This window comes from Siphateles boraxobius, unplaced genomic scaffold (genome assembly GCF_051911475.1).
Source record: "Siphateles boraxobius isolate OS27281-9 unplaced genomic scaffold, OSU_SipBor_1 48, whole genome shotgun sequence".
Taxonomy (NCBI): domain Eukaryota; kingdom Metazoa; phylum Chordata; class Actinopteri; order Cypriniformes; family Leuciscidae; genus Siphateles; species Siphateles boraxobius.
The window spans coordinates 4082947-4100217 of record NW_027509119.1 but is presented as its reverse complement, the minus strand read 5'-3'; the positions used below and the strand labels follow the sequence as shown (position 1 = coordinate 4100217).

Sequence of the window (17271 nt, the reverse complement as noted above, 5' to 3'; positions counted from 1 at the left end):
CAATTTTTTTTTTAAATCGGGTTGAATGAATGATTCAATGACTCAAAGACTTCACTTGTTTCATTAAAGCGTTTTTGAACAAATCTCTTAAATGAATGATTTAATGACAAATACATTTTTTAACAGTCACTTGTCGGTCGCCACCTACTGGTGTAACAATGTAAATGATACGATCTTTATTTGAAGCGTTGTTACTTTCAAAAGGTTATTTGCTTTATTTTTGATTGCTACTGTAAATATCAGTGACTATATCCAAACTATAAACTTAATCGCAGTACTTCTGTGATGATTTGAATTATTGTAAGACGGAAATCATTTTGAATATAATTAACATAATATTTATGTATTTTTTTATGTAATTAACTTTTAATCGCAGTACTTCTGTGATGATTTGAATTATTGAAAGACAGAAATAATTTTTAATATAATTAACATAATATTTATGTATTTTTATATAATTAACTTTTAATCGCAGTACTTCTGTGATGATTTGAATTATTGTAAGACGGAAATCATTTTGAATATAATTAACATAGTATTTATGTATTTTTATATAATCAACTTTTAAACGCAGTACTTCTGTGATGATTTGAATTATTGTAAGACATAATTAATTATTAATCATATTAAAAATGATTTATGTCTTCCATGATGGTACTAGAATTGTTAAGAGAAATCAGAACGAGGATCATTAGTTTTCATCTCAATTCTCATCTCAACAGACGAGTTGTGTGTGTCATGAGTGTGTCTGAGCTTGTCATTCAGTGTGTCCAGACCAATCACATACGGTCTGATCTCTCCAGAAGGGCAAAATGCTCGGCACAGAGAGGGAGGGGGGCTTAAAAGCATCTTTCCACACAGCAGATAATGAAGGCAGCTACTGGAGAAATTGAATTCCTAACAACCACATCCTTACACACTACACTGACAGGGAAAAACAATGTCTGTGGGGGGAGGATAGGAAGAGAGAGAATAAGATGGCGTGAAAGAGAAAAAGGGCTGTCTCGGTTTGGCTCAGATTCAGCGTCTCTCCCACCGGAAGAGGGCTTTTCAGCATATAAATATCACATTACCACACAAGGAAACACAGGCCTCAGCTGGCCTCCTAACCTGCACTAATGAGGGCTTCTGCCCCCTGCCAACAGGACACTGTCTTCTCATAACAGGCAGCTTAACGGTTTTGTTCTGCAACTCAGTAGACAAAGCACTTTTTATAAATAACTACTAGGGCTAATAGATTAAAATAATCCCAATTTATTTTAACAATGATTGGGATCTTAAAACAATTCATGATTTTCTGCGGTTAACACGATTAACCTCTCGTTTTGAATTTGCTCGAAATGCAGTTTTATTGCATCATGATTTTGCTTCTTTAGCTGAAATCACAGCTAGTGCATCAGAGGACCCCTCCGAAAAAAAAAAAAAAAAAACCTGGTGACGCCTCTATAAAAATGACACCAAGCTTCTTGTAAGGCAAGACTGCCCGCAGAACAGAATGAATAGTTACTTACAGTCTCTATGTAGTGGAAAAATATCAACAGTGTTTAAAAAACTTTCTAGTTTTCAAAACTCCTAGATTTAAAACACTAAACACTGGCCAATTCTTTCCTTTTTTACAACCAATTTGATATCTTTTTGCATTTACGTGTCCAAAAAACAATATGGAGAACGCATAATTAATAATGCTTTTATTGTTTTCTTTTGTAAAACTGTATCCAAATAATCATCACACAATAAATCACATAGCATTTTATTATATGTGATAAGTATACAAAATGTTCATACCTTTTCATTAGATCCCTATTAAACTCTCTACAAAATATGGCAAAAATTCAGTGCCCTGTTACATATATTTACATATAAATGCTACAGTAACAATAAGAAAAATGGATAATTACAAATAAATGTTTCCAAAAAAAACCTATATATACATATATATATTTTATTTTAATATATGTGTGTATATGTATATCTATGTATATATATATATATATATGTGCAGGATATACGGCTGATATTCAACCTATTAAATCAATGAAGAGCCAAGCCCTTACATTTACGCACAGAGACTGCAAATGATGGAGTACTTTAACAACAGCACAGTTTCTCTATGGCAGGACAGCCTGCCCATGCTCAGTCAATACAGATCAATACAGCACTCGGCTACTGTGGAGGGGAAATTGGTTCTTTTTTCCCTGATCATATATGGCTGACTAAAAAAGTGCCATGTTGACAGGCAAATGGAGGCGTCTGAAATCACCCTGACAGGGCAGCCTACAAGACAGCACTGGACTGACAGAGATATTAAGGGCTCTGTTCAATGTTTAGATCAATACAATCAAAGTATGAGATGCAGGAATGAAAATGGCTACCAAGTAGAGCAGCACAATTCTGGATTAATTGAGAATCACAATTTTTTTGTTTAAAATAGAGATGATGATTCTCCCACGATTCTGAGTAGACAACTAAACAAAATAACATGTATTTATTAGAAGTTCTAACAAAATGTTAATTGCTGCAGTCTTTTTGAAAAATATTAAACTATTAATTATTTTTTTATTGGGTTGAGTGAATGATTCAACGACTCACTCATAAACACTTAACTTGTTTCATTACTGGATGAATCAGCGTTTGTGAACGAATCTCTTGAGTGAATGATTAAATGACAAATACATGTTTTAACAGTCACTTGTCGCCACCTACTGGTGTAACAATGTAATTGATGTAATTGTGATTTGAAGCATAGTTACTTTCAAAAGTGATTTACTCTATTTTTCATCGCTTCTGTAAACATCGATTATATCCCAACTATAAACGTTTAATGACAACTGCACCAAGGGTTGAATGGCAATATGAGAACGCTAGTCAGACATCCCTGTTGTAAGCAAACCATTTTAAGTGATACATAATATCTACTAAATGAAAGCTCAAAACTGTGGTGGGATATTCTTGGCATTAAGCAAACAAAACAAAAATGTAACAAACAAAAATTGCATGTATCAAGTGTTGTTTCGCTGAGACTGGCTAATGTATGTTTACAAATGGCACGGTGGTTTGCGCTCTCTACCACAAATATGCTTGGGAAAAAACAGCTAGACAATTCATTTGCCCCAGGAGCAACATCATGAAACATGCAAAATGCTTTGCTTTGGCTGGAAAGAAATCTCGATGGCTGGTAAATTTCCAATTGTATACACTCTCAGAAAAAAAAGGTACAAAAGCTGTCACTGGGGCAGTACCCTTTCAAAAGGTACATATTTGTACCAAAAAAAATGCAAATTAGTACAAATGTACATATTGGTACCAAATAAGTGCATATTAGTACCTCAAAAGGTACATAGTTGTACCAAATAAGTGCATATTAGTTCCTCAAAGGTACATATTGGTACCAAATAAGTGCATATTAGTTCCTCAAAGGTACATATTGGTACCAAATAAGTAGAGATGCACCGAATACAATTTTCTAGGCCGATTACGATTTTTCATGAGTTTGGCCTGCCGATACCGATTATAGCCGATTCCGATTTCATTTTTTCTAACCACTTTACAGCACACACAAATATTTATTTTCTATCTTTTCTTTAATAGAACATTTTACATAGAACATAGAAATTTTTTTGAACAAATTAAATAAAATTGAACTATATGAATTATTACTCCTGGTGTGGGAAATTCACACATGTCAGTGCAGTGTTATGGTATGGAAGAACCATTTTCAATTCCTATATTCAACTATACAAAAATGTGATATATTTACTTATTTAAGAAACTAAACTTCTGTATGAAAACAGGTAATGGCAATAAAATAATAGATATAAATAGCAAAAATAAACAAATATAGCCTTGCAGTATAAAGATATTTATCGAAACACACACACAGGCTTAATGCAATCACTTGTACATCAATGGCAAGTTTTATTTCGCAAACAGTTCTTCTCTCTCTGCCACATGTCCAGCCAGGCTAAACAAGCGCTAAGCTCGGGCAAGTGGAGCAAGTGCAGGGAAACGATTGGGAAATAATAAAAATCATTTCTTTTCTGACATAGCCTACTCCAGTTCTTGTTAAAACACACCAGACATGCAAATTCTGGGCACTTTTTGGGTGAAATCATATTTATTTTGTCCAACAAAAGTGTGCTTTCACTTTAATTGAGCGCGAGCAGCGCAGCAAAAATAGACTCTGCGCCGAAACCCGCGCTTCACTGCTGCTCATGCGACGCTCCTACTCGACGCTCACGCGCTGCTCCTGCTCTCGGTGTGAATGCACTCATTGATTAACATGCACGCCGGGGAAAAAAAACACGCTGCTCACGCTTGCGGTGTGAAATGGCCGTAATTCATGAGGTTTCCTACATGTGCGTTCCGTGTGCAAGTGCAATGCTGATGTTGCGCAATGTTAATCATGCGGTGCCCGAGTGCATTTGACCGGCAAAAAAATCGGAATATATCAGACTGACCGGCCGGTCGCCGGTCATGGCCGATCACGTGAAAATCGGCCGATTCCGATCACAAGCAGATCAATCGGTGCATCTCTACAAATAAGTGCATATTAGTATCTCAAAAAATGCATATTTGTACAAAAGCAAATGCATATTAGTACATCAAATGTACATATTGGTACCAAATAAGTGCATATTAGTACCTCTAAAGGTGCATATTTGTACTAGAGCTGCACGGATGGGCTATTATTTCATCCGCAACCGCATCACAAAACTCATCATCCGTCCGCTATCCATCCGCACCAACGTTTTTGACCAATTTTCAAAACCGCACCCGCCCGCCATCCGCTGACACAAGGCGCTGCTGATGAAAGCCGCGAGACTAGAAACCGCCCGCCATCCGCCCCAATTTAATTAAAATATTTTTTTTCGTCACGTCATCCGCCCGATCCGCAGTTTATGCGCGGAGTCCGCGGCTATAACCGCCAACCGCGCATCCATAATTTGTACCAAAAAAATGCATATTAGTACATCAAATGTTCATATTGGTATCAAATAAGTGCATATTAGTATCTCAAAAGGTACATATTTGTACCAAAAAAATTCCATATTAGTACATCATAGGTACATATTGGTACCAAATAAGTGCATATTAGCATCTCAAAAGGTACATATTGGTGTCAAATAAGTGCATATTAGTACCTAAATGCCACATATTAGAACCTTTTGTAAGGGTATCGTCCCAGTGACAGCTTTTGTACCCTTTTTTTCCTGAGAGTGTATTACGGCCAGTAAATCTTCTGCTAAACGTTCATTTTGAAACCTGTCTGTAGACGCATGACATTTGAACCGTTACATTAAATGCCTAGAAAGGCGACTTAAATAAAAATCTGCGACTCAGCCACATAATTTATGTCTTAATCTCCAAAATAACACAGGAGGGGCAATATGGCAGATGACGGTGCCTTCCCAGTAATTCTGAGAGTGGGGGGTCGTTGATCAATATCTCAATGCACTAATACTGCAAGACTGTTATAATGCCTCCAAACAGATGGGCCACGGTGTGAGTGTCTGTGAAAACCAATGCCCTTCTCTCTTTCCCCTCCCTCTCTCCCTCCAAAAGCCAGTCGAGCCTTTTTTCTTTGAGTAGGAGGGGGAACATACTCCAACAGGAGAAGCCATATAGCCTGTGCTAATTCTCTTTCAGAGGGGGTGGAGGAGGACAGCATGGAGAGATACACACTTCTCGTTCAGGCTTTTATGGCCAGCTTTATTTACGCCCAGTCTCTCTCTCTCGCTCGCTCAACCCCCAATCCACCCCCTCCTGTTTCCCAGACTGGATTTATGGTTGGCCTCCGAGCTGTGAGCACTCAAACAGAGGATGAAAAGCCGCTCACACTGCCTGTACCTCAAACACAGGCTTTTATGATCAGCGCTGAAAAGCCAGAGAAAACAGCCAGCGAGCAAATAAGACAAACACAAGAAAGGCAGATTCCTCTTGCGCTGTTGTTGCCACAGTTATAAGCCTGAGGCCTGGAAAAGCAGTCGGGAAGCGACTCGGTAAGAACTGTCCAACGACTGGGGAGAAGTCTCTCCATAATCACCCTCTGAGTGATCTAAAGGAGAGCAATTACATTTCATCAGTGCTATTTATACATCAGCAGAAAACGAGTGTGCATAATTTAGACACCAGTGTCTGTGTCAATATCTCATTAAAGCTAATGAGACTAAGAGGGTGTGGGAAACGCTGGCGGTGGCAGTCACAGATGTTTGCACTGTCAATTTCGTCTTCAAATAAAACCGCAAGACAAAAGAGGTGCACTCCAGTTCGTGCTTGGAGATTAATGCTGTCATACAATCCATAAGACCTACAAACAATGAAACAGTAACCATGAAGCACTATCGAATGTTGGATGAATACATCCAGCAAACTCGCCAGCCTTGAGTAGCTGGACTAATAGCATACAGTCTGGTCCACTATTTAGTTTGGTCCGCTTGTACACTTGGTTAAAGGGATAGGTAGTGTTAATCTTGTCAGCAAAATTAATGGCTGAAATGGTTGTGTAAGTCCCACTGTAGTCAATCATTTTATCGCTTAAAAATCATCTTTTATCACCAAAATGACATATTTAAGCGTTTTTTCCTTTTAAAAAAAATATCCATGACTTAAAATAGCTTGAATGTATCTTTACACCCTTGTCCCATTTAGTATGCGTGGTTCTATGAATATGCAAATGAGCCCCGCCTCCACTCACTCGCTCAGCACAGAGATCCACTCGTTGACGATCACACGTTGATCTGATTGGTTACAAGGTAGTTTGTGACGTCAGAAACGCCAGCCATTTCAAACCGTGTTTTTGAGACTGTCTTTGGTTCACTGCAGTTTTAAGGAGAAAATACTCAGCAATGCTGTCGACTTATGAATTTACATAAGGTGTGTCTTAAAGCATATTAAAACTCCACATAGACATAAACAACATTAAACGCTTGATTTTCACCACAGGGGGACTTATAATAATGATAACAACCTAACCCTAATTCTGTAATACCAAGAGCTGAGCAAACCTCTCTCAACGGGTCCACAGATTCAATTCTGATGTCTCACCGACATCTACTGACCCCCAACAAGCCTCGTTTCCATTAAAGATTTACGTAAACTTTTGCGATGTTTTCTAAATGTTAATTAAAAAACTATTGCAAAATGATGGTGTTTCCATTAATTGATGTTATGCGACTAAAACGTCATTTTTTTTCTCGCGCGATAAGTCAATCCAACAATCCTGGCAACGGATGTTAGTAGGTTAACGTGCATCTCAGCCATTATTATTAATGGAAGGAGTCGTAAGCATGTTATTCAAGCATTAATGGCAAGGAAATCCTCCTATACTTGAGAGCGGCACATATGAGGTGTTTCTGGGTGTTTCTCCCTCATTTCTGCTTCAAGATCTTGATAAATTGCGGCATTTCTTTGTTGTTTAGAATCTTTTATGAGTTTAATGAAGAACTCAGTCTCGTCTTCTGTCCGAACACACAGCGCCTTCTTTAAAGAATGATCGACTTTTACGTACGTCAGGTGACCTGTAAATGCGAAAAAACTGTTTACATTGCAGTTTTACAAAATATTCCTTTTTCGAATTGCCTGAAAAACCACCTCATGTGAGTGTAATAGTTTTTTTGGCGATATATGGGAGTTTTTGGGAAATTGACATGTTTCCATGGGGCATATTTTCAATTTGCAATTTGAAGGGTAATGGAAATGTGTTTACTGATGCTCTGAACCAGAACAAATTTATTAGATTAAACCAAATTTGACCATAAATATAACATAATTACATCACTCAAACACAACTTCAGAGTAAAATGCAATGCTATTTGGCCCTAAAGAGAGAATACGCCACGGCAAAATTACGGTGACTGTGTACAGATAGTCTGCGAACTCACACACGCTCATGGATCAAAATATTTTGTCTAAAAAATGTAGTTCTAACCCTATCCCAACCCTTAAACCTAACACTACCCATAAGTTATCCCTAAAACCAGAGGGAAATTATAGGCGAAAAACACTGATGAAGAAGCTCCAACTCCTGGTTGTAAGCTGTAAACATACAAATCCCTCAAATCTGATTAGTTGATTGAAATGTTGTTCCAGGATCAACAAAGGTGTTGATCCAGGGACATGTTAGACTTGGTGAAATCCCGTTTATCATCTGTATACAGAGACTGACAAAAAAAAAAAAAACTGACAGACACATTGACCAGATTCAGACTCGGTGGACACAAGCTCACAATAGAGACGGGCAGACACAGGAAAAAAACATGGCTGCCACAGGAAGAGAGGTTTCTGTCCACACTGTGATCTAAACCACAAAATACAAAGATATTCGCACACTGCTCTATCAAAAAATAAAGTGCATACACCACACATTTGAAACACTAGCAAACTATATACAAAAAATGCCCTTCCTGTTAGAAGAACACAAGGACAAAATGAGTCTGCTTGCCACAATATTAATGAGACAGTGAATGATTCGCCCTGACTTAATGTTTCCCTCATGTGTAGCTCAACTGTATAACATATAGTATTACTTCTTTATTCTGTTATTTAATTTTGTTAATTTTCTAACTGCCTCTATTTAATTTTGCATTACTTTTTCTTTGTAAACATTATGTATTTGCACTAACGTTATTTGCACTAATTCTGTTTTTCCCAGAATTGAAACTGTCAAATTTACAGGGTGATCTGTAAATATGTTTACATTTTAAAGTAAACATATCTATATATCAACCTGTTATTTTGACAGTTTTAACACTGTAATTCACCAAAATATTTAAATACATTTTAAACCCGTTTCTGCTGAATTAGCAAAGCCACACTGGTACTAAAATCTGTTTTGTAACTTTAACATATACTGACAACCACCATAATAACACAGGGGGTAAAGAGAAAAGCCACATGATTAATCATAATTCATCAGAAGTAGCTTCTCCACAAGCTGAAGTAAATACTAATATATAGAAAGTGCATGCAGTGTCATGCTTAGAATACGAGACCATCATGGTAACACACGACACTAAAATAATGAATTCAACATTCAATTTAACAACATAAGATGTAATATTATTACAAACTAAGGGTGTAACGATACCCTCGTGTCACGATTCGATACATATCACGATATTAAACTCACGATACGATATTATTGCGATGCTCCAAGACACATGGTAAAAGGTTAGCAAACAATGTACTGTTAAATAAAATGCAAAATTTGGTATTACATTGGTGTGTAAAAGAATAGGCTTGGATTTAGTGCTGGTAACAAAAATGCACAGGGCAATAGAGACACCAGAATAAAAATATTCATGATTCTGAAGCTGAAAATACAGAATTATTTTAGACGAGCACGCTTGCACTGACTAGATATAGCCTATTTAAAATAATTTAAGCCACTTTTTACTGCTAACATATGATATGTGGCATTATCAGGACCCACAAATATTCCCCCATTGCATTATTATACATTATATCCAACATTATATATAGCATTTAATGAAGGGTTGACACTAAAACTCTGTAAACGTGAATTTTTTTCTCACACAGAAATGTTCATTTTGGGTAAACTATCCAGAATACATATTGATGCATTTTTCTATTGCTTGCTATATATTGTTACACCCCTATTACAACCATTTTGAATGTTTGGCCGGCAGAATTCTGCTTGTATCAATGGTTTTAAACGCAGAATACTAATTCGAAGCATCTGCAGTCTGACCAGAGGCATCAGACAGAAGTCTTCACATCTCTGAGCACATTCATTCTGTGCATGGTTTGTCAAGAGGTGTTAGGTTTATGAAAAGCACTCAGGTGGACATATTCGCTCAGGTTAAAGCAGACAGAGTGGCTGAGGCACACCAACATTTACACTGGATGAAAGAGGAAAGATTAGAGCCCTCTGAGCTGCAACAGACTTCATTGATTTATAATTAATCAAGGACAGAGCCGGGTTGCGATATTGCACCTGGACATAATCCTTTTAAATCCTCTGCTTGACATCATAGAAACTAGGAGAATAGATGCTCGCTTCAAACATACAACTATCAATAGTTGAAGAGTGCAATATGAAAGTAAATGCATGACATGAATCAGTGTGAAAGGACTCTGAGGCTTTTGCTTCAGTCAAAATGGCAGTAATGTGGAGTTTGAGGAGCTGTTGATGCACTGCGCCCTCTGCAGGCTGAGCTGAGAATTAAACACTTTCAAAACTATTAAAGGCTATTACATCAAAACTGTTTTGTGGCTTTTAGTCCACGTCTGTTAGCTTTGAGGCACTCTGTATGCAAGCACAGTCCGAAAAATTACTCAAATAAAAATGTATCTACACAATCTAAATGTAAAATCTTCACGTTAAAGATTTTTTTTCTCCCTCTAATAACTCGTGCCACTGACAGGAAACAAGCAGCAAAAAAGAAAAATCTAATTATCAAATAATCTCTCTCTCTCTCTCTCTCATATATATATATATTAGAGATTAAATTTTTATATTAGAGATGCACCGATACTATATATATATATATATACACTGGTACCAATAATAATGCTGTAAATTATACAGGGAAACCATCTCATTTGTAACATTAGTATAATATTAGAGGTTCAAATTAACAACAAAGCCCAAACTATCATATTCAACTGCTATTTATTTTCAGATCTAATAATTACACTCAAATAAAAGCTGAAATGTTTCTATACAACTCAGTTGCACATAAGGTAGTTTTCATAAACACTTGTCTTCTTGATAACTGTATTCTAACATACATATATAATTAACAGTAGTTTTTATAGCTCACTAATGAACTGTGGACATTGAATAAATTTAGTGAGATAAACACAACGTTAAGTGTCATTGTTCACAAGTAGTTTAATTGAAGTCTTTCTGCTGTTGAAACGCCGATTGAGCGATTACATGAGTGTACTGTATCTTTCAACATCACTTTTGATGTTAATGCATGTTTTTTAATGCTGTAACTTGTATTAAAGTGGAAGAAAAGACTCTTAAAATGAGGCGCTACAGCGATCTGTCACGACACATTTAAGAGCATCAAAACGCCATTTAATGTTTAAATTTCGTGATAAAATGGACAGAATTTGAAATATTCAACATTGTTTCAAAGCTCTTTGCAATTATTCAATGGGAAGCACTACAAATAATGTTTGGTGTAGGAAAAACGGCACACCTGGCAACCCTGGCTTGAACTACGGGTTCAATGATTCATAGGGTCAAAATGGACCATATGCCAACTAGTCGAACTTTGACCCCTTCATTTTTCTAGGCTGTGAAGTGAGCTAAAAGGCACTTTGTCATTCGATATGTCCTATCTTAATTCCTGTTACAAAGGATCAAATGTCTACATCAGAAAGAAAGTTACATCTTAACGCCATACCAGTTTTAATGGCTATGTTCGTGGTGAGAGCCAGCTTTAGTTATTCAAAAATAAAACTAAATAAGATGTTTAAGATTCACTTTTTTGAAAGCCTTAAGACTAAAATTCAGATTTACTTGGTTAAAAACCTTTTCAAAAGTATCAACAGTTTATGTGCGAGTCTTGAGTGTCCAATCCGGCATCATGTGAAAATAACTTTAACTATTAAAATGAAATTCACGTCTTAATGCAAGATTTATTTTACATATTTTTTGTTTAATCAACGATCCCATTCCAACTGCTCTTTATTTTTGGTGTATGTATTTAATCTTGGTTTCTGTGAAAGGTATAGAGCATTTTACTGGTTTATTTTTACTGGCTTGTCCATTAGCAGACATTCTTTGATTCAAGAGATTACAAATCATCACTGTATTCAAACTAACACCATATTTCCTTACAGGAAACAAAAATATAAATCTGTAAAACTTCTTGCTTGTTTTTTTCTGAGCAGTCAAAAAGAACTTTGACAACACATTGTTCACGTCCCTGTAAGCATCCAGTTATGAAGGGAAATGTCCTTAAGGAGTAGTTCACTTTGAAATGAAAATTAGCCCATGATTTTCTCACCCTCAAGCCATCCTAGGTGTGTAGGACTTTCTTCTTTCAGACGAACACAATCAGAGTTATATTAAACAATGTCCTGGCTCTTCCAAACTTTATAATGGCTTGAGGGTGAGTAAATCATGGGCTAATTTTAAAATTTAAAGTGAATTACTCCTTTAACAGTCATTAAAGAATGTCACACAAAACAAAAATCTTTTTTAATTTTTCAAGGCCCATTATTTATTTTTTTAACTTCTGATTTTGTGGTGAAATATGACCCTGACATGGTGAAATTAAGCACAAATGAGCTCATCTCTCAATTACACCTCTATTACAGGGAGTCTGCCATGCAGGGAGAACAGGAAATGAGGCAGGAATCGAGACAGGAAGTGATGCAGGAAGTGATGCAGGAAGTGATGCAGGATTTGAGACAGAAAGTGATGCAGGAAGTGAGACAGGAAACGATGCAGGAAGTGAGACAGGAAGTGAGACAGGAAGTGATGCAGGAAGTGAGGCTGGAAGTCAGACAGAAAGTGATGCAGGAAGTAATGCAGGAAGTGAGACAGGAAATTATGCAGGAAGTGAGAAAGGAAGTCATGCAGGAAGTGAGGCTGGAAGTCAGACAGGAATTGAGACAGAAAGTGATGCAGCAAGTGAGACAGGAAATGAGGCAGGAAGTGAGACAGAGAGTGATGCAGGAAGTGAGGCTGGAAGTGAGACAGGAAATGATGCAGGAAGTGAGGCAGTAAGTGATGCAGGAAGTCAGACAGGAAGTGAGACAGGAAGTAAGAACAGAAAGGGTGCTTCTCAATATCCCTCCTCGTTTCCTCCCTCCTCCATCCTATGACCCGGAAACTGATCGTGCTCAGTCATCTTGAAGGACATCTCAATTCTCTAATTGCACCGCGAGGATCGAGGCGTGAGGAGCTTCCTGAGGAGTCGTGAGCGAGGATACATGGGCGTATCCTATGCAGAAGCGTTTTATCGACTAAACGTGACGCACGTATAAATTCTCTTCCGCCTTCACATCGGTCACAATCATTTTAATTTATACTTTACCTTTGTAGTTTAAATAAACCACACATCTCGCATATTTCAACAGGGTATCTTGCTTTATTATTATTTATTATGAATTTCTTAAATAACCGAACTTCAGCAACATAAGGGCAGATCCTTTGAGGCTGCCGATGACGCTGTGAAGTGACACTCGAGTGATCAAGTATTCCAATGTATAAATAAGCTTTCCTTCGATTCCTCCGTCCTCCTTTCCTTTCATCCTACATGCGTTCATATGTGAATTGTGTAAGCTTATTTTGTCCATTAGATCGAAAGATCTGAAAGTGGACAAAAGAGACGGATTAATGGCTACTATGGCTATGTTCACACTGTCAGTCCGAATCCGATTATTTGTGTATCCGATTTGAATCTGATCTAAAATCATTGATGTTCACACTGTGTATCGCAACTGTTCAGATCCACAAAATCCAGTCAGATCAGTCAGACTTAAACGGTTTCCAGAAATGCAATTTGAATAGGATTTCAAACCACATATAAATGTAGCTTGAAACGAATTTGTAAAAATCACATTTCATGCGATTTGTCGTTCACACTTGCAAAATCTGATCGGATATCAATCGTATATGCACACAAAAACAGATTTGGATTGACAGTCTGAACGTAGCCTATAAAGCCCATCCTTCTGAAAAGCACACTGTGCTCTGATTGGTCGGCTGGTGCAGTGTGTTGTGATTGGTCGAGCGCTTCGAGTGTGTTTGGGAAATGTCCTGCTCTTACCATAACCGCCAGTTTTAACACACTACTAACTAACTCAGCCAGGCCCCGCCCCTTTATTCTGCGTATTAATTATTTAAATGAGGAATATTGTGACGCGTTCATTCCCGGAAGAAAACTCAAGACTACAATGTTTCAGGGAGATCAAACACTGACACTGAAATAGAGAACAACTCCCTTTGGATCTCAGCAACAATACACACTAAAGAATGTTGAACGCATACAAAAAGCATAAAGCAATAGGTCCTATTTAATGTAGAGTAACTATCGAAAAGAATATATTTACATTACCAATATTTACATGCGTTTAAATTCATCAACAAAAAAAATCTTCCAAAAAAACGTTTTTTTTTCAGTAGCAATGAAAAAAGCAATTTTAAAAAAGCAACTTTAGCAATGAAAAAAGACACCAATATTTACATTTAAATTCATCAACAACAAAAAAAAAAATCATCAAAAAAAAACTTATATAGTTCTCTGTGGTTCTTAACTGTTTTTATACATGCGTTGACCCAAATCAGTACCAGAATAAAACTGAACCGAAGTGCGGTCACAGGTGTGGGTATATCGGCTACTCAACAGCTTCCAGTGTGGCGCATCCAATCTGATCTGTTTTTAATGGCTTTTAAATCATGTTGCTTCATGTAAAGCCTAAGGGGTTGTACGCACACAAGAGATGTTATTAAATACAAAATCAGCTAGACAGACAGAGAGCAGTGAACAGAACAGAATCCACAGACGCAAACTGTTTTTAACTTGTCACATCTTGCCGTTTTAGGATGATGCATCAAGACCTCCATCTGATTCACATATAAAGTGGTACTAAAACGTATGTGGACATTTAAGTCACACTTAAACATTTCTGAATATCACTGATACAAAATACATAACAAACCAAGCGCCAACTGCAAACAATTGATGCAAGACCTTTTTTCAGATTCTTAGAAACACTTCCATTTAATTTCATATTTATTTCTTTTTAAACCTACTAGTGTTTTAGTGACTGCATGAAGTTCACCTACCCATGTAACCACATGTGCAGTTCAACACATTAACTATGAGCATGATCCACTAACATTTCATTTCATCTATTTCCCCATTTTAACAGTATATATATTGCTTTATAACCTCTTTTTGTGAAACGTTTGGTTGGTTATGAGATATTTTGTTATATGCTATTTACTCCAGTGAATATTTTTCAGGGTTTCAATTTCTTTATGGATACCCAACATAAAGTCTTGGCCCAAAAGTAGGCAATGCTGTTGTGGGGTAGAGGATGGAAAACACTATGACTTTTACACCGATTTCTCACCAATTTGTTTCTGTGTGAGTTTGTTGTGTTCAGCAGGTGAAAAGTTTGATCCTTCCTCAGTGTGTGATCTTTTTACAGTCCCCTGAGTGTATGATGCCCAGTATTTCTCTCTAAGCATTTGCAAAATGGGTAAGTGTATGAAAAAAACGAGTCTTTTTGTCTAAATATATATTAAAATCCACAACCTTAAAAAAAATGGAGCAAATATGTCCAAAACAACTAGTGAATTCACAAGCCTCTCTATAGAGAGCTCTACAGGCATCTAGTGGTTACGCCATAATATTACATGTTTTTCTTTACTCTCACCAGATTGCGCTAATCTGCCTTTACAAATTGGATTTTAAAGGCCTAGTCTCTATTTAAACCTCAAATACTGCATTAAATGAAAAATAATGATGATCATAATTAAAATGGAAAAAAAATGGATCATAATTATTGGATACATATGGATTAGTACCATAAAATTCTCAAAATACAAAAATATTATTGAACAAAAATATATTAATAATTGAAAAATAATATTATATAATTGAGAAATAATGACAAATATTAGGAATTCTTATTTTCAATGGTGAAAAAATGGATCATAATTATTGGATACATATGAATTAGTACCATAAAATGACCTCAAAATAAAAAAAATAAAAAAATATTATTGAACAAAAATATATTAATAATTGAAAATAATATGATATAATTGACAAATAATGACAAATATAAGCAATTATTATTTTCAATGGGAAAAAATGGATAGTGGTGTCAATAGAGGGACAGAAAGCTCTCCAATTTCATCAAAAAGATCTTCATTTTTGTTCAGAAGACGAACAAAACTCTTACAGGTTTGGAACGACATGGGGGTGAGTAATTACTGACAGAATTTACATTTTTGGATGAACTATCCCTTTAATATAAACAATGTTTTGTATGGATGAATCCCAACAGGGACACCAACAGCCACTGACCTGTTCCCTGAACTGCTCCTGAGAGAGACAGTCTGTGACGTTCACGCAGCCCAACAGACAGCCTGTGGGATACTCCGCAGGAAACTGGGGCTCTGCAGCAAAATAACTGAGTTAGAAAACGTATTTATTTATCATTTTTTTTAATGGTTTATTTAGTTGTTTATATGTATATCCATATATTACTGTGATTATATGTTAATTTGTATGTGAGCATTTATTATGCTTGTTTATTTTTATTATGTAACATTTAATTATGTAACAATCTGATGCTTGTACTGTGCTTGAGATGTTTTTCTTAATAAAAAAAAATTGTAACCAAGTTAGGTGAAATAGTAACATTTTACAATAAGTTCCATTAGTTAACATGAACTAAGAATGAACAATACTTCAACAGCATTTATTAATCTTAGTTAATATTAATTTCAACATTTACTAATACAATATTAAAATCAAAGGTTGTATTTGTTAACATTAGTTAATGCACTGTGAACTAACATGAACAAACAATGAACAGCTGGATTTGTATTAACTAACATTAACAAAGATTATGTTTTGCTCATTGTTAGTTCATGTTACTTAATTCATTAACTAATGTTAACTAATGAACCTTATTGTAAAGTGTTACCGGTGAAATTACATTCACATACACCACATTCTAGACATGCCTAAAAGCATTATATAGGTCTAGTATTACTGTTATAAATCCGCGAACATACCATCTGTGTAAATCTGTCGGTACATGGCCTCCACCCCTGCGATCTCTTGAGGAGTCGCTCTGTTAGCAGCGGCAGCGATCCACAGGCGCCCTCTATGGGACGTGTACCATGTTCTGCCTTCAACCCTACACAACACAACAAATGTTTACAACAAATGTTTAAAACAAACTACATAGCAGTGATGAAAAGATGGATCACATTAAATGGTTTGACACAAAGCAATTTTCTTCCCCATGTTATGCATTTAAATGAACAGGAAGTGGGAATGAGGCAATTGTAGACTATTGTAGCAGGAGGCGGGTTTGGGGGTGTGGCTATTGTAACCGGAGGCGGGGTTTGGGTCATGGCTATTGTAGCACGAGGTGGGTTCTGGGCGTGGCTACTGTTGGTGGGCTTGGGGGCGAGGCTATTGTAGCAGGAGGAGGATTTGGGGCGTGACTACTGTAGCAGGAGGCGGGTTTGGGGCGTGGCTACTGTAGCAGGAGGCGGGTTTGGGGCATGGCTACTGTAGCAGGAGGAGGATATGGGGC

General features: G+C 36.6%; 1 protein-coding gene across 1 annotated transcript in view; it reads right to left on the bottom strand.

Moving 5' to 3' along the window:
* Nucleotides 1-17271, bottom strand: part of trip4 (thyroid hormone receptor interactor 4) — a 90126-nt gene that overhangs the window by 51384 nt on the left and 21471 nt on the right. The window contains exons 10-11 of the mRNA XM_077201629.1: nt 16742-16866; nt 16026-16117 (exon numbers count right to left, since the gene is read on the bottom strand). Coding sequence (XP_077057744.1) covers nt 16026-16117; nt 16742-16866 — 217 coding nt within the window. The remainder of the gene's footprint in view (nt 1-16025; nt 16118-16741; nt 16867-17271) is intronic.